Here is a 19,520-nt window from a genome sequence, read left to right as displayed (position 1 = left end):
TTAGCCAAGCTACCAGGAAGTTAGGCATTCTACCAGGAAGTTAGCTAAGCTACCAGGAAGTTAGGCAAGCTACCAGGAAGTTAGGCAGGCTACCAGGAAGTTAGTCAGGCTGCCAGAAAGTTAGCTAAGCTACCAGGAAGTTAGGCAATATACCAGGAAGTTAGTCAGGCTGCCAGGAAGTTAGGCAGGCAACCAGGAAGTTAGCCAAGCTACCAGGAAGTTAGCTAAGCTACCAGGAAGTTAGCCAAGCTACCAGGAAGTCAGACAGGCAAACAGGAAGTTAGCTAAGCTACCAGGAAGTTAGCCAAGCTACCAGGAAGTTAGCCAAGCTACCAGGAAGTTAGCTAAGCTACCAGGAAGTTAGGCAAGATACCAGGAAGTTAGCTAAGCTACCAGGAAGTTAGGCAAGCTACCAGGAAGTTAGTCAGGCTGCCAGGAAGTTAGGCAGGCAACCAGGAAGTTAGCCAAGCTACCATGAAGTTAGGCATTCTACCAGGAAGTTAGCTAAGCTACCAGGAAGTTAGGCAAGCTACCAGGAAGTTAGTCAGGCTGCCAGGAAGTTAGGCAGGCAACCAGGAAGTTAGCCAAGCTACCAGGAAGTTAGCTAAGCTACCAGGAAGTTAGCCAAGCTACCAGGAAGTCAGACAGGCAAACAGGAAGTTAGCCAAGGTACCAGGAAGTTAGCTAAGCTACCAGGAAGTTAGCCAAGCTACCAGGAAGTTAGTCAAGCTATCAGGAAGTTAGTCAGGCTGCCAGGAAGTTAGGCAGGCAACCAGGAAGTTTTCCAAGCTACCAGGAAGTTAGCTAAGCTACCAGGAAGTTAGCCAAGCTACCAGGAAGTCAGACAGGCAAACAGGAAGTTAGCCAAGCTACCAGGAAGTTAGCTAAGCTACCAGGAAGGTAGCCAAGCTACCAGGAAGTCAGACAGGCAAACAGGAAGTTAGCCAAGCTACCAGGAAGTTAGCTAAGCTACCAGGAAGTTAGCCAAGCTACCAGGAAGTTAGCCAAGCTATCAGGAAGTTAGTCAGGCTGCCAGGAAGTTAGCTAAGCTACCAGGAAGTTAGGCAAGATACCAGGAAGTTAGTCAGGCTGCCAGGAAGTTAGCCAAGCTACCAGGAAGTTAGGCAGGCTACCAGGAAGTTAGCCAGGCTACCAGGAAGTTAGTCAGGCTGCCAGGAAGTTAGCTAAGCTACCAGGAAGTTAGGCAATATACCAGGAAGTTAGTCAGGCTGCCAGGAAGTTAGGCAGGCAACCAGGAAGTTAGCCAAGCTACCAGGAAGTTAGGCATTCTACCAGGAAGTTAGCTAAGCTACCAGGAAGTTAGGCAAGCTACCAGGAAGTTAGTCAGGCTGCCAGGAAGTTAGGCAGGCAACCAGGAAGTTAGCCAAGCTACCAGGAAGTTAGGCAGGCTACCAGGACGTTAGTCAGGTTGCCAGGAAATTAGGCGAGCTGCCGAGAAGTTAGCTATGCTACCAGGAAGTTAAGCAAGCTACCAGGAAGTTAGTCAGGCTGCCAGGAAGTTAGCTAAGCTACCAGGAAGTTAGGCAAGCTACCAGGAAGTTAGTCAGGCTGCCAGGAAGTTAGGCAGGCAACCAGGAAGTTAGCCAAGCTACCAGGAAGTTAGGCATTCTACCAGGAAGTTAGCTAAGCTACCAGGAAGTTAGGCAAGCTACCAGGAAGTTAGTCAGGCTGCCAGGAAGTTAGGCAGGCAACCAGGAAGTTAGCCAAGCTACCAGGAAGTTAGCTAAGCTACCAGGAAGTTAGCCAAGCTACCAGGAAGTCAGACAGGCAAACAGGAAGTTAGCCAAGCTACCAGGAAGTTAGCTAAGCTACCAGGAAGTTAGCCAAGCTACCAGGAAGTTAGTCAAGCTATCAGGAAGTTAGTCAGGCTGCCAGGAAGTTAGGCAGGCAACCAGGAAGTTTTCCAAGCTACCAGGAAGTTAGCTAAGCTACCAGGAAGTTAGCCAAGCTACCAGGAAGTCAGACAGGCAAACAGGAAGTTAGCCAAGCTACCAGGAAGTTAGCTAAGCTACCAGGAAGTTAGCCAAGCTACCAGGAAGTCAGACAGGCAAACAGGAAGTTAGCTAAGCTACCAGGAAGTTAGCTAAGCTACCAGGAAGTTAGCCAAGCTACCAGGAAGTTAGCCAAGCTATCAGGAAGTTAGTCAGGCTGCCAGGAAGTTAGCCAAGCTACCAGGAAGTTAGGCAAGATACCAGGAAGTTAGTCAGGCTGCCAGGAAGTTAGCCAAGCTACCAGGAAGTTAGGCAGGCTACCAGGAAGTTAGCCAGGCTACCAGGAAGTTAGTCAGGCTGCCAGAAAGTTAGCTAAGCTACCAGGAAGTTAGGCAATATACCAGGAAGTTAGTCAGGCTGCCAGGAAGTTAGGCAGGCAACCAGGAAGTTAGCCAAGCTACCAGGAAGTTAGGCATTCTACCAGGAAGTTAGCTAAGCTACCAGGAAGTTAGGCAAGCTACCAGGAAGTTAGGCAGGCTACCAGGAAGTTAGCCAGGCTACCAGGAAGTTAGTCAGGCTGCCAGAAAGTTAGCTAAGCTACCAGGAAGTTAGGCAATATACCAGGAAGTTAGTCAGGCTGCCAGGAAGTTAGGCAGGCAACCAGGAAGTTAGCCAAGCTACCAGGAAGTTAGGCATTCTACCAGGAAGTTAGCTAAGCTACCAGGAAGTTAGGCAATATACCAGGAAGTTAGTCAGGCTGCCAGGAAGTTAGGCAGGCAACCAGGAAGTTAGCCAAGCTACCAGGAAGTTAGGCATTCTACCAGGAAGTTAGCTAAGCTACCAGGAAGTTAGGCAAGCTACCAGGAAGTTAGTCAGGCTGCCAGGAAGTTAGGCAGGCAACCAGGAAGTTAGCCAAGCTACCAGGAAGTTAGGCAGGCTACCAGGAAGTTAGTCAGGTTGCCAGGAAATTAGGCGAGCTGCCGAGAAGTTAGCTATGCTACCAGGAAGTTAAGCAAGCTACCAGGAAGTTAGTCAGGCTGCCAGGAAGTTAGCTAAGCTACCAGGAAGTTAGGCAAGATACCAGGAAGTTAGTCAGGCTGCCAGGAAGTTAGGCAGGCTACCAGGAAGTTAGGCAGGCAACCAGGAAGTTAGGCACGCTACCAGGAAGTTAGGCAGGCTGCCAGGAAGTTAGAGCCAGGCTACCAGGACTGCAGGTTGACGCCTGACCAATAAATGACGCTAGCAAGTACTCGTCAGCAAGCAACACCAAAACGTTAATGTTTCATTGAGAATATAGAACATTACACACAACGTCAAAATGTTTTAGAATGACTTTGGTAAGCTGTGAAACCGTACCGGAGCATTACGACTAGCATAGTCAGACGTACTGTGCTTCAATTATTATGGACCCCAAAATGGCACTTATTAGGAGACATTATCTCAACATTACGCAAAACCAACTTTTCCTACCGATTGGTACCTGCTGATGTGTATTTGGGATCTGCATAAATCCCGAAAATGTGTCCGCCATTTTAGTCACTAAGCGCCTTCTTTTCCTGTATCCTCTCTTTGTGGGACATTCATCTGCCATTTCTAATGCCAAGTAGCGTACAGTTCCAACTTATATCAGTCAGTAGATTCGCTATGGAAGCGCTAAAAGGCACCGCTACAGCAAAGATGACGGGGAGGAGATCCTGTCGAAGTGGGGGCACATACATAGGACTAAGATACTTTGTCGTGCAGGTGATCGCAGCAGCAAGGCGTGGATTTCAGGCATCGGGCTTTGAGTTGAACCCCTGGCTGGTGTGGTACTCTCGCTACAAGGCCTGGAGGGAAGGAGTACACCACTCCACCGCCTTTCACATCTCAGACTTATGGAAGGTCAGTTTTACACTTAGTCCATGTAGTAAGTCCATTCTCACACACTTAGTCCATGTAGTAAGTCCATTCTCACACACTTAGTCCATGTAGTAAGTCCATTCTCACACACTGAGTCCATGTCGTAAGTCCATTCTCACACACTTAGTCCATGTAGTAAGTCCATTCTCACACACTTAGTCCATGTAGTAAGTCCATTCTCACACACTTAGTCCATGTCGTAAGTCCATTCTCACACACTTAGTCCATGTAGTAAGTCCATTCTCACACACTTAGTGCATGTAGTATGTCCATTCTCACACACTTAGTCCATGTAGTAAGTCCATTCTCACACACTTAGTCCATGTAGTAAGTCCATTCTCACACACTGAGTCCATGTAGTAAGTCCATTCTCACACACTTAGTCCATGTAGTAAGTCCATTCTCACACACATAGTCCATGTAGTAAGTCCATTCTCACACACTTAGTCCATGTCGTAAGTCCATCCTCACACACTTAGTCCATGTAGTAAGTCCATTCTCACACACTTAGTCCATGTAGTAAGTCCATTCTCACACACTTAGTCCATGTAGTACGTTCATTCTCACACACTTAGTCCATGTAGTAAGTCCATTCTCACACACTGAGTCAATGTAGTAAGTCCATTCTCACACACTTAGTCCATGTAGTAAGTCCATTCTCACACACTGAGTCCATGTCGTAAGTCCATTCTCACACACTTAGTCCGTGTAGTAAGTCCATTCTCACACACTTAGTCCATGTAGTAAGTCCATTCTCACACACTTAGTTCTTGTAGTAAGTCCATTCTCACACACTGAGTCCATGTAGTAAGTCCATTCTCACACACTTAGTCCATGTAGTAAGTCCATTCTCACACTCTTAGTCCATGTAGTAAGTCAGTGTTTCCCACAGGACAGGCATCTATTTGTGGTGGTGTGGTCGGGGGGCGGGGGGTGACGGCGGCAGCGGCGATGACCAAGAAGAACGCGGAGTTGGAATATAAGTACAACACTTTATGTACATATTTAGCTCATTAAAATTACCGACAGGAAGGCGAGAAACACTTTATTTCAACAGACTCTGGCACCGTACCTGTCGTCAAAACTCCAAAGACCGACTGCACAGTTGCGCTAACAAAATAAGAGTCTCAGAAAGCTGGCGTGCACAAGCTAGCAAGCTACGGAGTTTGCCGACAATGTATTTATTGTAAAGTGTATACAAAGGAGTACGGAAGCTGGACAAATAAGATGCCAAAAACCAACCACTTTCATGTGGTATTGGACAGAAAGGAGGACTTTTTTTCTCCTCCATTCGAAAATGCGGACGTTATCAGCACCACTGTCTGATTCCTATCAATGCAAGTCATCACAATCAGGTAATACACCAACTTATATTCTTGTCTTCATGAAAGAAAGGAATCTATATGTGTTAAACATGCTTGTATTATTTTTAAACACTTTTAACTTGTTAACAATATTAACTATATGTGTTAAACATGCTTGTATTGTCATTAAACACCTTTAACTTGTTAACTATATTAACTATATGTATTAAACATACTTGTATTATCATTAAACACCTTTAATTTATTAACAATATGTGTTAAACATGCTTGTATTATCTTTAAACACCTTTAACTTGTTAACAATATTAACTATATGTGTTAAACATGCTTGCATTATCATTAAACACCTTTAACTTGTTAACAAAAACATATATTTCATAAATAAGTAAATATAAATTATATATATGAATGAGGTAGATCCCCACGACTTGATCAATTGAAAAGTAGCTCGCCTGCAGAAAAAGTGTGAGCACCCCTGAGTTACACTCATCTGAACAGGTCAGCCACCTGTTTAAAGCCCGATCACAGTTGAAATCTTGAAATGAAGGCCCTTTAATGGCCAAAACATTAACCTGGACAAACATTTTAACAGCTGGTTGGCTCAGATTTTATTCTTTTCATTGCATTCACATGCTGCAGTGGACAGTGGACAATTTAGCTTCATTATTAATGCAGTATCTGAAGCACCGTCTCCACGTGTGTTTATTGACAACAGGGTTATAACCTGGACACGTTAGTTCGTCGGTATGGTAACACGTGACGTGACAACAGCGGCAGTGTTAATGAAGCAGCGTCAGGCTGCTCACCGTGAGTGAAACGCTCGGTGAAATCGCGGATTAACGTTAAATATATGACGAGCCGTGAGCGATGCAGCTATAACTTATCTACCTACAACCTATATTACCCTCGTATTTTGATCCGGTCTGTCCGTTGTTTTACTCCGCCGTCTTCTTCTTCTTCTTCTTCTTCTGGCCCACCAGATGAATTAAGTGCTATTGGCGGAGTTACAATGCATAGTAGGCTACTGCCACCTACTGCACCGGAGTTGTAACTACAAGGTACATTCACAGACAGAGTCCCATTGCTTTTATGAGCGGTCGAGCGAGTCAAAAGCCGAAAAATCCATTTGTGGCGGACGTAATTCTTTCGTGGCGGGCCGCCACAAATAAATGAATGTGTGGGAAACACTGTAAGTCCATTCTCACACACTTAGTCCATGTAGTAAGTCCATTCTCACACACTTAGTCCATGTAGTAAGTCCATTCTCACACACTTAGTCCATGTAGTAAGTCCATTCTCACACACTTAGTCCATGTAGTAAGTCATTCTCACACACTGAGTCCATGTCGTAAGTCCATTCTCACACACTTAGTCCGTGTAGTAAGTCCATTCTCACACACTTAGTCCATGTAGTAAGTCCATTCTCACACACTTAGTCCATGAAGTAAGTCCATTCTCACACACTTAGTCCATGTAGTAAGTCCATTCTCACACACTTAGTCCATGTAGTAAGTCCATTCTCACACACTTAGTCCATGTCGTAAGTCCATTCTCACACACTTAGTCCATGTAGTAAGTCCATTCTCACACACTTAGTCCATGTAGTAAGTCCATTCTCACACACTTAGTCCATGTAGTAAGTCCATTCTCACACACTTAGTCCTTGTAGTAAGTCCATTCTCACACACTGAGTCCATGTAGTAAGTCCATTCTCACACACTTAGTCCATGTAGTAAGTCCATTCTCACACACTTAGTCCATGTAGTAAGTCAGTGTTTCCCACAGGACAGGCATCTATTTGTGGTGGTGTGGTCGGGGGGCGGGGGGTGACGGCGGCAGCGGCGATGACCAAGAAGAACGCGGAGTTGGAATATAAGTACAACACTTTATGTACATATTTAGCTCATTAAAATTACCGACAGGAAGGCGAGAAACACTTTATTTCAACAGACTCTGGCGCCGTACCTGTCGTCAAAACTCCAAAGACCGACTGCACAGTTGCGCTAACAAAATAAGAGTCTCACAAAGCTGGCGTGCACAAGCTAGCAAGCTACGGAGTTTGCCGACAATGTGTTTATTGTAAAGTGTATACAATGGAGTACGGAAGCTGGACAAATAAGATGCCAAAAACCAACCACTTTCATGTGGTATTGGACAGAAAGGAGGACTTCTTTTCTCCTCCATTCGAAAATGCGGACGTTTTCAGCACCACTGTCTGATTCCTATCAATGCAAGTCATCACAATCAGGTAATACACCAACTTATATTCTTGTCTTCATGAAAGAAAGGAATCTATATGTGTTAAACATGCTTGTATTATTTTTAAACACCTTTAACTTGTTAACAATATTAACTATGTGTGTTAAACATGCTTGTATTGTCATTAAACACCTTTAACTTGTTAACAATATTAACTATATGTATTAAACATACTTGTATTATCATTAAACACCTTTAATTTATTAACAATATGTGTTAAACATGCTTGTATTATCTTTAAACACCTTTAACTTGTTAACAATATTAACTATATGTGTTAAACATGCTTGCATTATCATTAAACACCTTTAACTTGTTTACAAAAACATATATTTCATAAATAAGTAAATATAAATTATATACCGTATTTTCCGCACCATTAGCCGCACCTAAAAACCACAAATTTACTCAAAAGCTGACAGTGCGGCTTTTAACCCGGTGCGCTTTATATATGGATAAATATTAAGATTCATTTTCATAAAGTTTCGATCTCGCAACTTCGGTAAACAGCCGCCATCTTTTTTCCCGGTAGAACAGGAAACGCTTCTTCTTCTACGCAAGCAACCGCCAAGGTAAGCACCCGCCCCCATAGAACAGGAAGCGCTTCTTCTTCTACTGTAAGCAACCACCCGCCCGCGTAGAAGAAGAAAAAGCGCGCGGATATTACCGTACGTTTCATTTCCTGTTTACATCTGTAAAGACCACAAAATGGCTCCTACTAAGCGACAAGGATCCGGTTCATGAAAAGACGCAATCTCTCCATCCTCACACGGATTACTATTTCACAGCAACTGATATTCCTGTGAACCGCACTGTGGATACTGTGGATACTGTGGATACAACGGGAGCACGTACGGTGAATATTCGCACCACAGGGAATGAGAAGTCGTCCTTCACTGTGGTTCTAGCTTGCCATGCTAATGGCCTGAAACTTCCACCCATGGTGATATTCAAAAGGAAGACCTTGCCAAAAGAGACCTTTCTAGCCGGCGTCATCATAAAAGCTAACTCGAAGGGATGGATGGATGAAGAAAAGATGAGCGAGTGGTTAAGGGAAGTTTACGCGAAGAGGCCAGGTGGCTTTTTTCACACAGCTCCGTCCATGTTGATATACGACTCTATGCGCGCCCACATCACAGATGGTGTCAAAAAACAAGTGAAGCACACAAATACAACACTCGCCGTCATTCCGGGTGGATTAACCAAAGAACTCCAACCGCTGGATATTGGTGTCAACAGGGCATTCAAATCACGACTGCGAACGGCGTGGGAACAATGGATGACCGAAGGCGAACACACCTTCACTAAGACAGGCAGACAGCGCCGGACGACATACGCCAACATCTGCCAGTGGATCGTAAATGCCTGGGCAGATATTTCGGTCACAACTGTGGTCCGAGCTTTCCGGAAGGCAGGATTCACAGAACTGCTGGACAACAGTGACACTGACTCCGATTACTTCGACGAGACGGAGCCGGCCATTTTGGATCCCACATTTGCCCAACTTTTCAATTCGGACACCGAAGACGAAGAATTCGAAGGATTTACGAATGAAGAATAACTTCAGAAAGTGAGTGTTATGTTTATTTTGTGTGTTGTGACATTAACGTTTGAGCAACATTATGTTGCTATTGCTCTGCACTATTTTGAATTTTACTATGTTTGTGATTGCACATTTGCGTACATTTTGGGACAGAGTTGTTAGAACGCTGGTTTTTAATATATTATTAAAGTTTGACTGACCTATCTGACTGTTTTTTTGACAATCCCTTTAGCGCAGCGTAGGCGCGGCTTATAGTCCGGGGCGGCTTATAGGTGGACAAAGTTTTGAAATATGCCATTCATTGAAGGTGCGGCTAATAACCCGGGGCGGCTTATAGTGCGGAAAATACGGTATATGAATGAGGTAGATCCCCACGACTTGATCAATTGAAAAGTAGCTCGCCTGCAGAAAAAGTGTGAGCACCCCTGAGTTACACTCATCTGAACAGGTCAGCCACCTGTTTAAAGCCCGATCACAGTTTAAATCTTGAAATGAAGGCCCTTTAATGGCCAAAACATTAACCTGGACAACATTTTAACAGCTGGTTGGCTCAGATTTTATTCTTTTCATTGCATTCACATGCTGCAGTGGACAGTGGACAATTTAGCTTCATTATTAATGCAGTATCTGAAGCACCGTCTCCACGTGTGTTTATTGACAACAGGGTTATAACCTGGACACGTTAGCTCGTCGGTATGGTAACACGTGACGTGACAACAGCGGCAGTGTTAATGAAGCAGCGTCAGGCTGCTCACCGTGAGTGAAACGCTCGGTGAAATCGCGGATTAACGTTAAATATATGACGAGCCGTGAGCGATGCAGCTATAACTTATCTACCTACAACCTATATTACCCTCGTATTTTGATCCGGTCTGTCCGTTGTTTTACTCCGCCGTCTTCTTCTTCTTCTTCTTCTTCTGGCCCACCAGGTGAATTAAGTGCTATTGGCGGAGTTACAATGCATAGTAGGCTACTGCCACCTACTGCACCGGAGTTGTAACTACAAGGTACATTCACAGACAGAGTCCCATTGCTTTTATGAGCGGTCGAGCGAGTCAAAAGCCGAAAAATCCATTTGTGGCGGACGTAATTCTTTCGTGGCGGGCCGCTACAAATAAATGAATGTGTGGGAAACACTGTAAGTCCATTCTCACACACTTAGTCCATGTAGTAAGTCCATTCTCACACACTGAGTCCATGTCGTAAGTCCATTCTCACACACTTAGTCCGTGTAGTAAGTCCATTCTCACACACTGAGTCCATGTAGTAAGTCCATTCTCACACACTTAGTCCGTGTAGTAAGTCCATTCTCACACACTTAGTCCATGTAGTAAGTCCATTCTCACACACTTAGTCCATGTAGTAAGTCCATTCTCACACACTGAGTCCATGTAGTAAGTCCATTCTCACATACTTAGTCCATGTAGTAAGTCCATTCTCACACACTGAGTCCATGTCGTAAGTCCATTCTCACACACTTAGTCCATGTAGTAAGTCCATTCTCACACACTTAGTCCATGTAGTAAGTCCATTCTCACACACTTAGTCCATGTAGTAAGTCCATTCTCACACACTTAGTCCATGTAGTAAGTCATTCTCACACACTGAGTCCATGTCGTAAGTCCATTCTCACATACTTAGTCCATGTAGTAAGTCCATTCTCACACACTTAGTCCATGTAGTAAGTCCATTCTCACACACTGAGTCCGTGTAGTAAGTCCATTCTCACACACTGAGTCCATGTAGTAAGTCCATTCTCACACACTTAGTCCATGTAGTAAGTCCATTCTCACACACTTAGTCCATGTAGTAAGTCCATTCTCACACACTTAGTCCATGTAGTAAGTCCATTCTCACACACTTAGTCCATGTAGTAAGTCCATTCTCACACACTTAGTCCATGTAGTAAGTCCATTCTCACACACTGAGTCCATGTCGTAAGTCCATTCTCACACACTTAGTCCGTGTAGTAAGTCCATTCTCACACACTTAGTCCATGTAGTAGGTCCATTCTCACACACTTAGTCCATGTAGTAAGTCCATTCTCACACACTTAGTCCATGTAGTAAGTCCATTCTCACACACTTAGTCCTTGTAGTAAGTCCATTCTCACACACTGAGTCCATGTCGTAAGTCCATTCTCACACACTTAGTCCATGTAGTAAGTCCATTCTCACACACTTAGTCCATGAAGTAAGTCCATTCTCACACACTTAGTTCATGTAGTAAGTCATTCTCACACACTGAGTCCATGTTGTAAGTCCATTCTCACACACTTAGTCCGTGTAGTAAGTCCATTCTCACACACTTAGTCCATGTAGTAAGTCCATTCTCACACACTTAGTCCGTGAAGTAAGTCCATTCTCACACACTTAGTCCATGTAGTAAGTCCATTCTCACACACTTAGTCCATGTAGTAAGTCCTTTCTCACACACTTAGTCCATGTCGTAAGTCCATTCTCACACACTTAGTCCATGTAGTACGTCCATTCTCACACACTTAGTCCATGTAGTAAGTCAGTGTTTCCCACAGGACAGGCATCTATTTGTGGTGGTGTGGTCGGGGGGCGGGGGGTGATGGCGGCAGCGGCGATGACCAAGAAGAACGCGGAGTTGGAATATAAGTACAACACTTTATGTACATATTTAGCTCATTAAAATTACCGACAGGAAGGCGAGAAACACTTTATTTCAACAGACTCTGGCGCCGTACCTGTCGTCAAAACTCCAAAGACCGACTGCACAGTTGCGCTAACAAAATAAGAGTCTCAGAAAGCTGGCGTGCACAAGCTAGCAAGCTACGGAGTTTGCCGACAATGTATTTATTGTAAAGTGTATACAAAGGAGTACGGAAGCTGGACAAATAAGATGCCAAAAACCAACCACTTTCATGTGGTATTGGACAGAAAGGAGGACTTTTTTTCCTCCTCCATTCGAAAATGCGGACGTTATCAGCACCACTGTCTGATTCCTATCAATGCAAGTCATCACAATCAGGTAATACACCAACTTATATTCTTGTCTTCATGAAAGAAAGGAATCTATATGTGTTAAACATGCTTGTATTATTTTTAAACACCTTTAACTTGTTAACAATATTAACTATATGTGTTAAACATGCTTGTATTGTCATTAAACACCTTTAACTTGTTAACAATATTAACTATATGTATTAAACATACTTGTATTATCATTAAACACCTTTAATTTATTAACAATATGTGTTAAACATGCTTGTATTATCTTTAAACACCTTTAACTTGTTAACAATATTAACTATATGTGTTAAACATGCCTGCATTATCATTAAACACCTTTAACTTGTTAACAAAAACATATATTTCATAAATAAGTAAATATAAATTATATATATGAATGAGGTAGATCCCCACGACTTGATCAATTGAAAAGTAGCTCGCCTGCAGAAAAAGTGTGAGCACCCCTGAGTTACACTCATCTGAACAGGTCAGCCACCTGTTTAAAGCCCGATCACAGTTGAAATCTTGAAATGAAGGCCCTTTAATGGCCAAAACATTAACCTGGACAACATTTTAACAGCTGGTTGGCTCAGATTTTATTCTTTTCATTGCATTCACATGCTGCAGTGGACAGTGGACAATTTAGCTTCATTATTAATGCAGTATCTGAAGCACCGTCTCCACGTGTGTTTATTGACAACAGGGTTATAACCTGGACACGTTAGCTCGTCGGTATGGTAACACGTGACGTGACAACAGCGGCAGTGTTAATGAAGCAGCGTCAGGCTGCTCACCGTGAGTGAAACGCTCGGTGAAATCGCGGATTAACGTTAAATATATGACGAGCCGTGAGCGATGCAGCTATAACTTATCTACCTACAACCTATATTACCCTCGTATTTTGATCCGGTCGGTCCGTTGTTTTACTCCGCCGTCTTCTTCTTCTTCTTCTTCTTCTTCTTCTGGCCCACCAGGTGAATTAAGTGCTATTGGCGGAGTTACAATGCATAGTAGGCTACTGCCACCTACTGCACCGGAGTTGTAACTACAAGGTACATACATAGTCCCATTGCTTTTATGAGCGGTTGAGCGAGTCAAAAGCCGAAAAATCCATTTGTGGCGGACGTAATTCTTTCGTGGCGGGCCGCCACAAATAAATGAATGTGTGGGAAACACTGTAAGTCCATTCTCACACACTTAGTCCATGTAGTAAGCCATTCTCACACACTGAGTCCATGTCGTAAGTCCATTCTCACACACTTAGTCCGTGTAGTAAGTCCATTCTCACACACTGAATCCATGTAGTAAGTCCATTCTCACACACTTAGTCCATGTAGTAAGTCCATTCTCACACACTTAGTCCATGTAGTAAGTCCATTCTCACACACTTAGTCCATGTAGTAAGTCCATTCTCACACACTGAGTCCATGTAGTAAGTCCATTCTCACACACTGAGTCCATGTAGTAAGTCCATTCTCACACACTTAGTCCATGTCGTAAGTCAATTCTCACATACTTAGTCCATGTAGTAAGTCCATTCTCACACACTGAGTCCATGTAGTAAGTCCATTCTCACATACTTAGTCCATGTAGTTAGTCCATTCTCACACACTGAGTCCATGTCGTAAGTCCATTCTCACACACTTAGTCCATGTAGTCAGTCCATTCTCACACACTTAGTCCATGTAGTAAGTCCATTCTCACACACTTAGTCCATGTAGTAAGTCCATTCTCACACACTGTGTCCATGTAGTAAGTCCCTTCTCACATACTTAGTCCATGTAGTAAGTCCATTCTCACACACTGAGTCCATGTCGTAAGTCCATTCTCACACACTTAGTCCATGTAGTAAGTCTATTCTCACACACTTAGTCCATGAAGTAAGTCCATTCTCACACACTTAGTCCATGTAGTAAGTCCATTCTCACACACTTAGTCCATGTAGTAAGTCCATTCTCACACACTTAGTCCATGTAGTAAGTCCATTCTCACACACTTAGTCCATGTAGTAAGTCCATTCTCACACACTGAGTCCATGTAGTAAGTCCATTCTCACATACTTAGTCCATGTAGTAAGTCCATTCTCACACACTGAGTCCATGTCGTAAGTCCATTCTCACACACTTAGTCCAGGTAGTAAGTCTATTCTCACACACTTAGTCCATGTAGTAAGTCCATTCTCACACACTTAGTCCATGTAGTAAGTCATTCTCACACACTGAGTCCATGTCGTAAGTCCATTCTCACACACTTAGTCCGTGTAATAAGTCCATTCTCACACACTTAGTCCATGTAGTAAGTCCATTCTCACACACTTAGTCCATGTAGTAAGTCCATTCTCACACACTGAGTCCATGTAGTAAGTCCATTCTCACACACTTAGTCCATGTAGTAAGTCCATTCTCACACACTTAGTCCATGTAGTAAGTCCATTCTCACACACTTAGTCCATGTAGTAAGTCCATTCGCACACACTTAGTCCATGTAGTAAGTCCATTCTCAAACACTTAGTCCATGTAGTAAGTCCATTCTCACACACTGAGTCCATGTCTTAAGTCTATTCTCACACACTTAGTCCGTGTAGTAAGTCCATTCTCACACACTTAGTCCATGTAGTAGGTCCATTCTCACACACTTAGTCCATGTAGCAAGTCCATTCTCACACACTTAGTCCATGTAGTAAGTCCATTCTCACACACTTAGTCCATGTAGTAAGTCCATTCTCACACACTGAGTCCATGTCGTAAGTCCATTCTCACACACTTAGTCCATGTAGCAAGTCCATTCTCACACACTTAGTCCATGTAGTACGTCCATTCTCACACACTTAGTCCATGTAGTAAGTCCATTCTCACACACTTAGTCCATGTAGTAAGTCCATTCTCACACACTGAGTCCATGTCGTAAGTCCATTCTCACACACTTAGTCCGTGTAGTAAGTCCATTCTCACACACTTAGTCCATGTAGTAAGTCCATTCTCACACACTGAGTCCATGTCGTAAGTCCATTCTCACACACTGAGTCCGTGTAGTAAGTCCATTCTCACACACTTAGTCCATGTAGTAAGTCCATTCTCACACACTTAGTCCATGTAGTAAGTCATTCTCACACACTGAGTCCATGTCGTAAGTCCATTCTCACACACTTAGTCCGTGTAGTAAGTCCATTCTCACACACTTAGTCCATGAAGTAAGTCCATTCTCACACACTTAGTCCATGTAGTAAGTCCATTCTCACACACTTAGTCCATGTAGTAAGTCAGTGTTTCCCACAGGACAGGCATCTATTTGTGGTGGTGTGGTCGGGGGGCGGGGGGTGACGGCGGCAGCGGCGATGACCAAGAAGAACGCGGAGTTGGAATATAAGTACAACACTTTATGTACATATTTAGCTCATTAAAATTACCGACAGGAAGGCGAGAAACACTTTATTTCAACAGACTCTGGCGCCGTACCTGTCGTCAAAACTCCAAAGACCGACTGCATGTAGTAAGTCCTTTCTCACACACTTAGTCCATGTCGTAAGTCCATTCTTACACACTTAGTCCATGTAGTAAGTCCATTCTCACACACTTAGTCCATGTAGTAAGTCCATTCTCACACACTTAGTCCATGTAGTAAGTCCATTCTCACACACTTAGTCCATGTAGTAAGTCCATTCTCACACACTTAGTCCATGTAGTAAGTCATTCTCACACACTGAGTCCATGTCGTAAGTCCATTCTCACACACTTAGTCCGTGTAGTAAGACCTTTCTCACACACTTAGTCCATGTCGTAAGTCCATTCTTACACACTTAGTCCATGTAGTAAGTCCATTCTCACACACTTGTTCCATGTAGTAAGTCCATTCTCACACACTGAGTCCATGTAGTAAGTCCATTCTCACACACTTAGTCCATGTCGTAAGTCCATTCTCACACACTTAGTCCATGTAGTAAGTCCATTCCCACACACTTAGTCCATGTAGTAAGTCCATTCTCACACACTTAGTCCATGTAGTAAGTCCATTCTCACACACTTAGTCCATGTAGTAAGTCCATTCTCACACCCTTAGTCCATGTCGTAAGTCCATTCTCACACACTTAGTCCATGTAGTAAGTCCATTCTCACACACTTAGTCCATGTAGTAAGTCCATTCTCACACACTGAGTCCATGTAAGTCCATTCTCACACACTGAGTCCATGTAGTAAGTCCATTCTCACACACTTAGTCCATGTCGTAAGTCAATTCTCACACACTTAGTCCATGTAGTAAGTCCATTCTCACACACTGAGTCCATGTAGTAAGTCCATTCTCACATACTTAGTCCATGTAGTTAGTCCATTCTCACACACTGAGTCCATGTCGTAAGTCCATTCTCACACACTTAGTCCATGTCATAAGTCCATTCTCACACACTTAGTCCATGTGGTAAGTCCATTCTCACACACTTAGTCCATGTAGTAAGTCCATTCTCACACACTTAGTCCATGTAGTAAGTCCATTCTCACACACTTAGTCCATGTAGTAAGTCATTCTCACACACTGAGTCCATGTCGTAAGTCCATTCTCACACACTTAGTCCGTGTAGTAAGTCCTTTCTCACACACGTAGTCCATGTCGTAAGTCCATTCTCACACACTTAGTACATGTAGTAAGTCCATTCTCACACACTTGTTCCATGTAGTAAGTCCGTTCTCACACACTGAGTCCATGTAGTAAGTCCATTCTCACACACTTAGTCCATGTAGTAAGTCCATTCTCACACCCTTAGTCCATGTCGTAAGTCCATTCTCACACACTTAGTCCATGTAGTACGTCCATTCTCACACACTTAGTCCATGTAGTAAGTCCATTCTCACACACTTAGTCCATGTCGTAAGTCAATTCTCACACACTTAGTCCATGTAGTAAGTCCATTCTCACACACTGAGTCCATGTAGTAAGTCCATTCTCACACACTTAGTCCATGTCGTAAGTCAATTCTCACACACTTAGTCCATGTAGTAAGTCCATTCTCACACATTTAGTCCATGTAGTAAGTCCATTCTCACATACTTAGTCCATGTAGTTAGTCCATTCTCACACACTGAGTCCATGTCGTAAGTCCATTCTCACACACTTAGTCCATGTAGTCAGTCCATTCTCACACACTTAGTCCATGTAGTAAGTCCATTCTCACACACTTAGTCCATGTAGTCAGTCCATTCTCACACACTTAGTCCATGTAGTAAGTCCATTCTCACACACTTAGTCCATGTAGTAAGTCCATTCTCACACACTGAGTCCATGTAGTAAGTCCATTCTCACACACTGAGTCCATGTAGTAAGTCCATTCTCACACACTTAGTCCATGTCGTAAGTCAATTCTCACACACTTAGTCCATGTAGTAAGTCCATTCTCACACACTGAGTCCATGTAGTAAGTCCATTCTCACATACTTAGTACATGTAGTAAGTCCATTCTCACACACTGAGTCCATGTCGTAAGTCCATTCTCACACACTTAGTCCGTGTAGTAAGTCCATTCTCACACACTTAGTCCATGTAGTAAGTCCATTCTCACACACTTAGTCCATGAAGTAAGTCCATTCTCACACACTTAGTCCATGTAGTAAGTCATTCTCACACACTTAGTCCATGTAGTAAGTCCATTCTCACGCACTTAGTCCATGTCGTAAGTCCATTCTCACACACTTAGTCCATGTAGTAAGTCCATTCTCACACACTTAGTCCATGTAGTAAGTCCATTCTCACACACTTAGTCCATGTAGTAAGTCCATTCTCACACACTTAGTCCATGTAGTAAGTCCATTCTCACACACTTAGTCCATGTAGTAAGTCATTCTCACACACTGAGTCCATGTCGTAAGTCCATTCTCACACACTTAGTCCGTGTAGTAAGTCCTTTCTCACACACTTAGTCCATGTCGTAAGTCCATTCTTACACACTTAGTCCATGTAGTAAGTCCATTCTCACACACTTGTTCCATGTAGTAAGTCCATTCTCACACACTGAGTCCATGTAGTAAGTCCATTCTCACACACTTAGTCCATGTCGTAAGTCCATTCTCACACACTTAGTCCATGTAGTAAGTCCATTCCCACACACTTAGTCCATGTAGTAAGTCCATTCTCACACACTTAGTCCATGTAGTAAGTCCATTCTCACACCCTTAGTCCATGTCGTAAGTCCATTCTCACACACTTAGTCTATGTAGTAAGTCCATTCTCACACACTTAGTCCATGTAGTAAGTCCATTCTCACACACTGAGTCCATGTAGTAAGTCCATTCTCATACACTTAGTCCATGTAGTAAGTCATTCTCACACACTGAGTCCATGTCGTAAGTCCATTCTCACACACTTAGTCCGTGTAGTAAGACCTTTCTCACACACTTAGTCCATGTCGTAGGTCCATTCTTACACACTTAGTCCATGTAGTAAGTCCATTCTCACACACTTGTTCCATGTAGTAAGTCCATTCTCACACACTGAGTCCATGTAGTAAGTCCATTCTCACACACTTAGTCCATGTCGTAAGTCCATTCTCACACACTTAGTCCATGTAGTAAGTCCATTCCCACACACTTAGTCCATGTAGTAAGTCCATTCTCACACACTTAGTCCATGTAGTAAGTCCATTCTCACACCCTTAGTCCATGTCGTAAGTCCATTCTCACACACTTAGTCCATGTAGTAAGTCCATTCTCACACACTTAGTCCATGTAGTAAGTCCATTCTCACACACTGAGTCCATGTAGTAAGTCCATTCTCACACACTGAGTCCATGTAGTAAGTCCATTCTCACACACTTAGTCCATGTCGTAAGTCAATTCTCACACACTTAGTCCATGTAGTAAGTCCATTCTCACACACTGAGTCCATGTAGTAAGTCCATTCTCACATACTTAGTCCATGTAGTTAGTCCATTCTCACACACTGAGTCCATGTCGTAAGTCCATTCTCACACACTTAGTCCATGTCATAAGTCCATTCTCACACACTTAGTCCATGTGGTAAGTCCATTCTCACACACTTAGTCCATGTAGTAAGTCCATTCTCACACACTTAGTCCATGTAGTAAGTCCATTCTCACACACTTAGTCCATGTAGTAAGTCATTCTCACACACTGAGTCCATGTCGTAAGTCCATTCTCACACACTTAGTCCGTGTAGTAAGTCCTTTCTCACACACGTAGTCCATGTCGTAAGTCCATTCTCACACACTTAGTACATGTAGTAAGTCCATTCTCACACACTTGTTCCATGTAGTAAGTCCGTTCTCACACACTGAGTCCATGTAGTAAGTCCATTCTCACACACTTAGTCCATGTAGTAAGTCCATTCTCACACCCTTAGTCCATGTCGTAAGTCCATTCTCACACACTTAGTCCATGTAGTACGTCCATTCTCACACACTTAGTCCATGTAGTAAGTCCATTCTCACACACTTAGTCCATGTCGTAAGTCAATTCTCACACACTTAGTCCATGTAGTAAGTCCATTCTCACACACTGAGTCCATGTAGTAAGTCCATTCTCACACACTTAGTCCATGTCGTAAGTCAATTCTCACGCAC

General features: G+C 43.3%; 1 protein-coding gene across 2 annotated transcripts in view; it reads left to right on the top strand.

Annotated features, from left to right (window-relative positions):
- atpsckmt (fATP synthase c subunit lysine N-methyltransferase) overlaps nt 1–19,520 on the top strand; it is a 44,330-nt gene that overhangs the window by 3,916 nt on the left and 20,894 nt on the right. For both annotated transcript variants that reach the window (XM_061936522.2, XM_061936514.2), the window contains one exon: nt 3,696–3,833. In XM_061936522.2, coding sequence (XP_061792506.1) covers nt 3,696–3,833 — 138 coding nt within the window. The remainder of the gene's footprint in view (nt 1–3,695; nt 3,834–19,520) is intronic.

The sequence above is a fragment of the Nerophis lumbriciformis genome, linkage group LG03, assembly GCF_033978685.3.
Source record: "Nerophis lumbriciformis linkage group LG03, RoL_Nlum_v2.1, whole genome shotgun sequence".
Classification (NCBI taxonomy): Eukaryota; Metazoa; Chordata; class Actinopteri; order Syngnathiformes; family Syngnathidae; genus Nerophis; species Nerophis lumbriciformis.
Note: the sequence above shows the minus strand (reverse complement) of the source record. Positions and strands in the feature narration are given on the sequence as shown.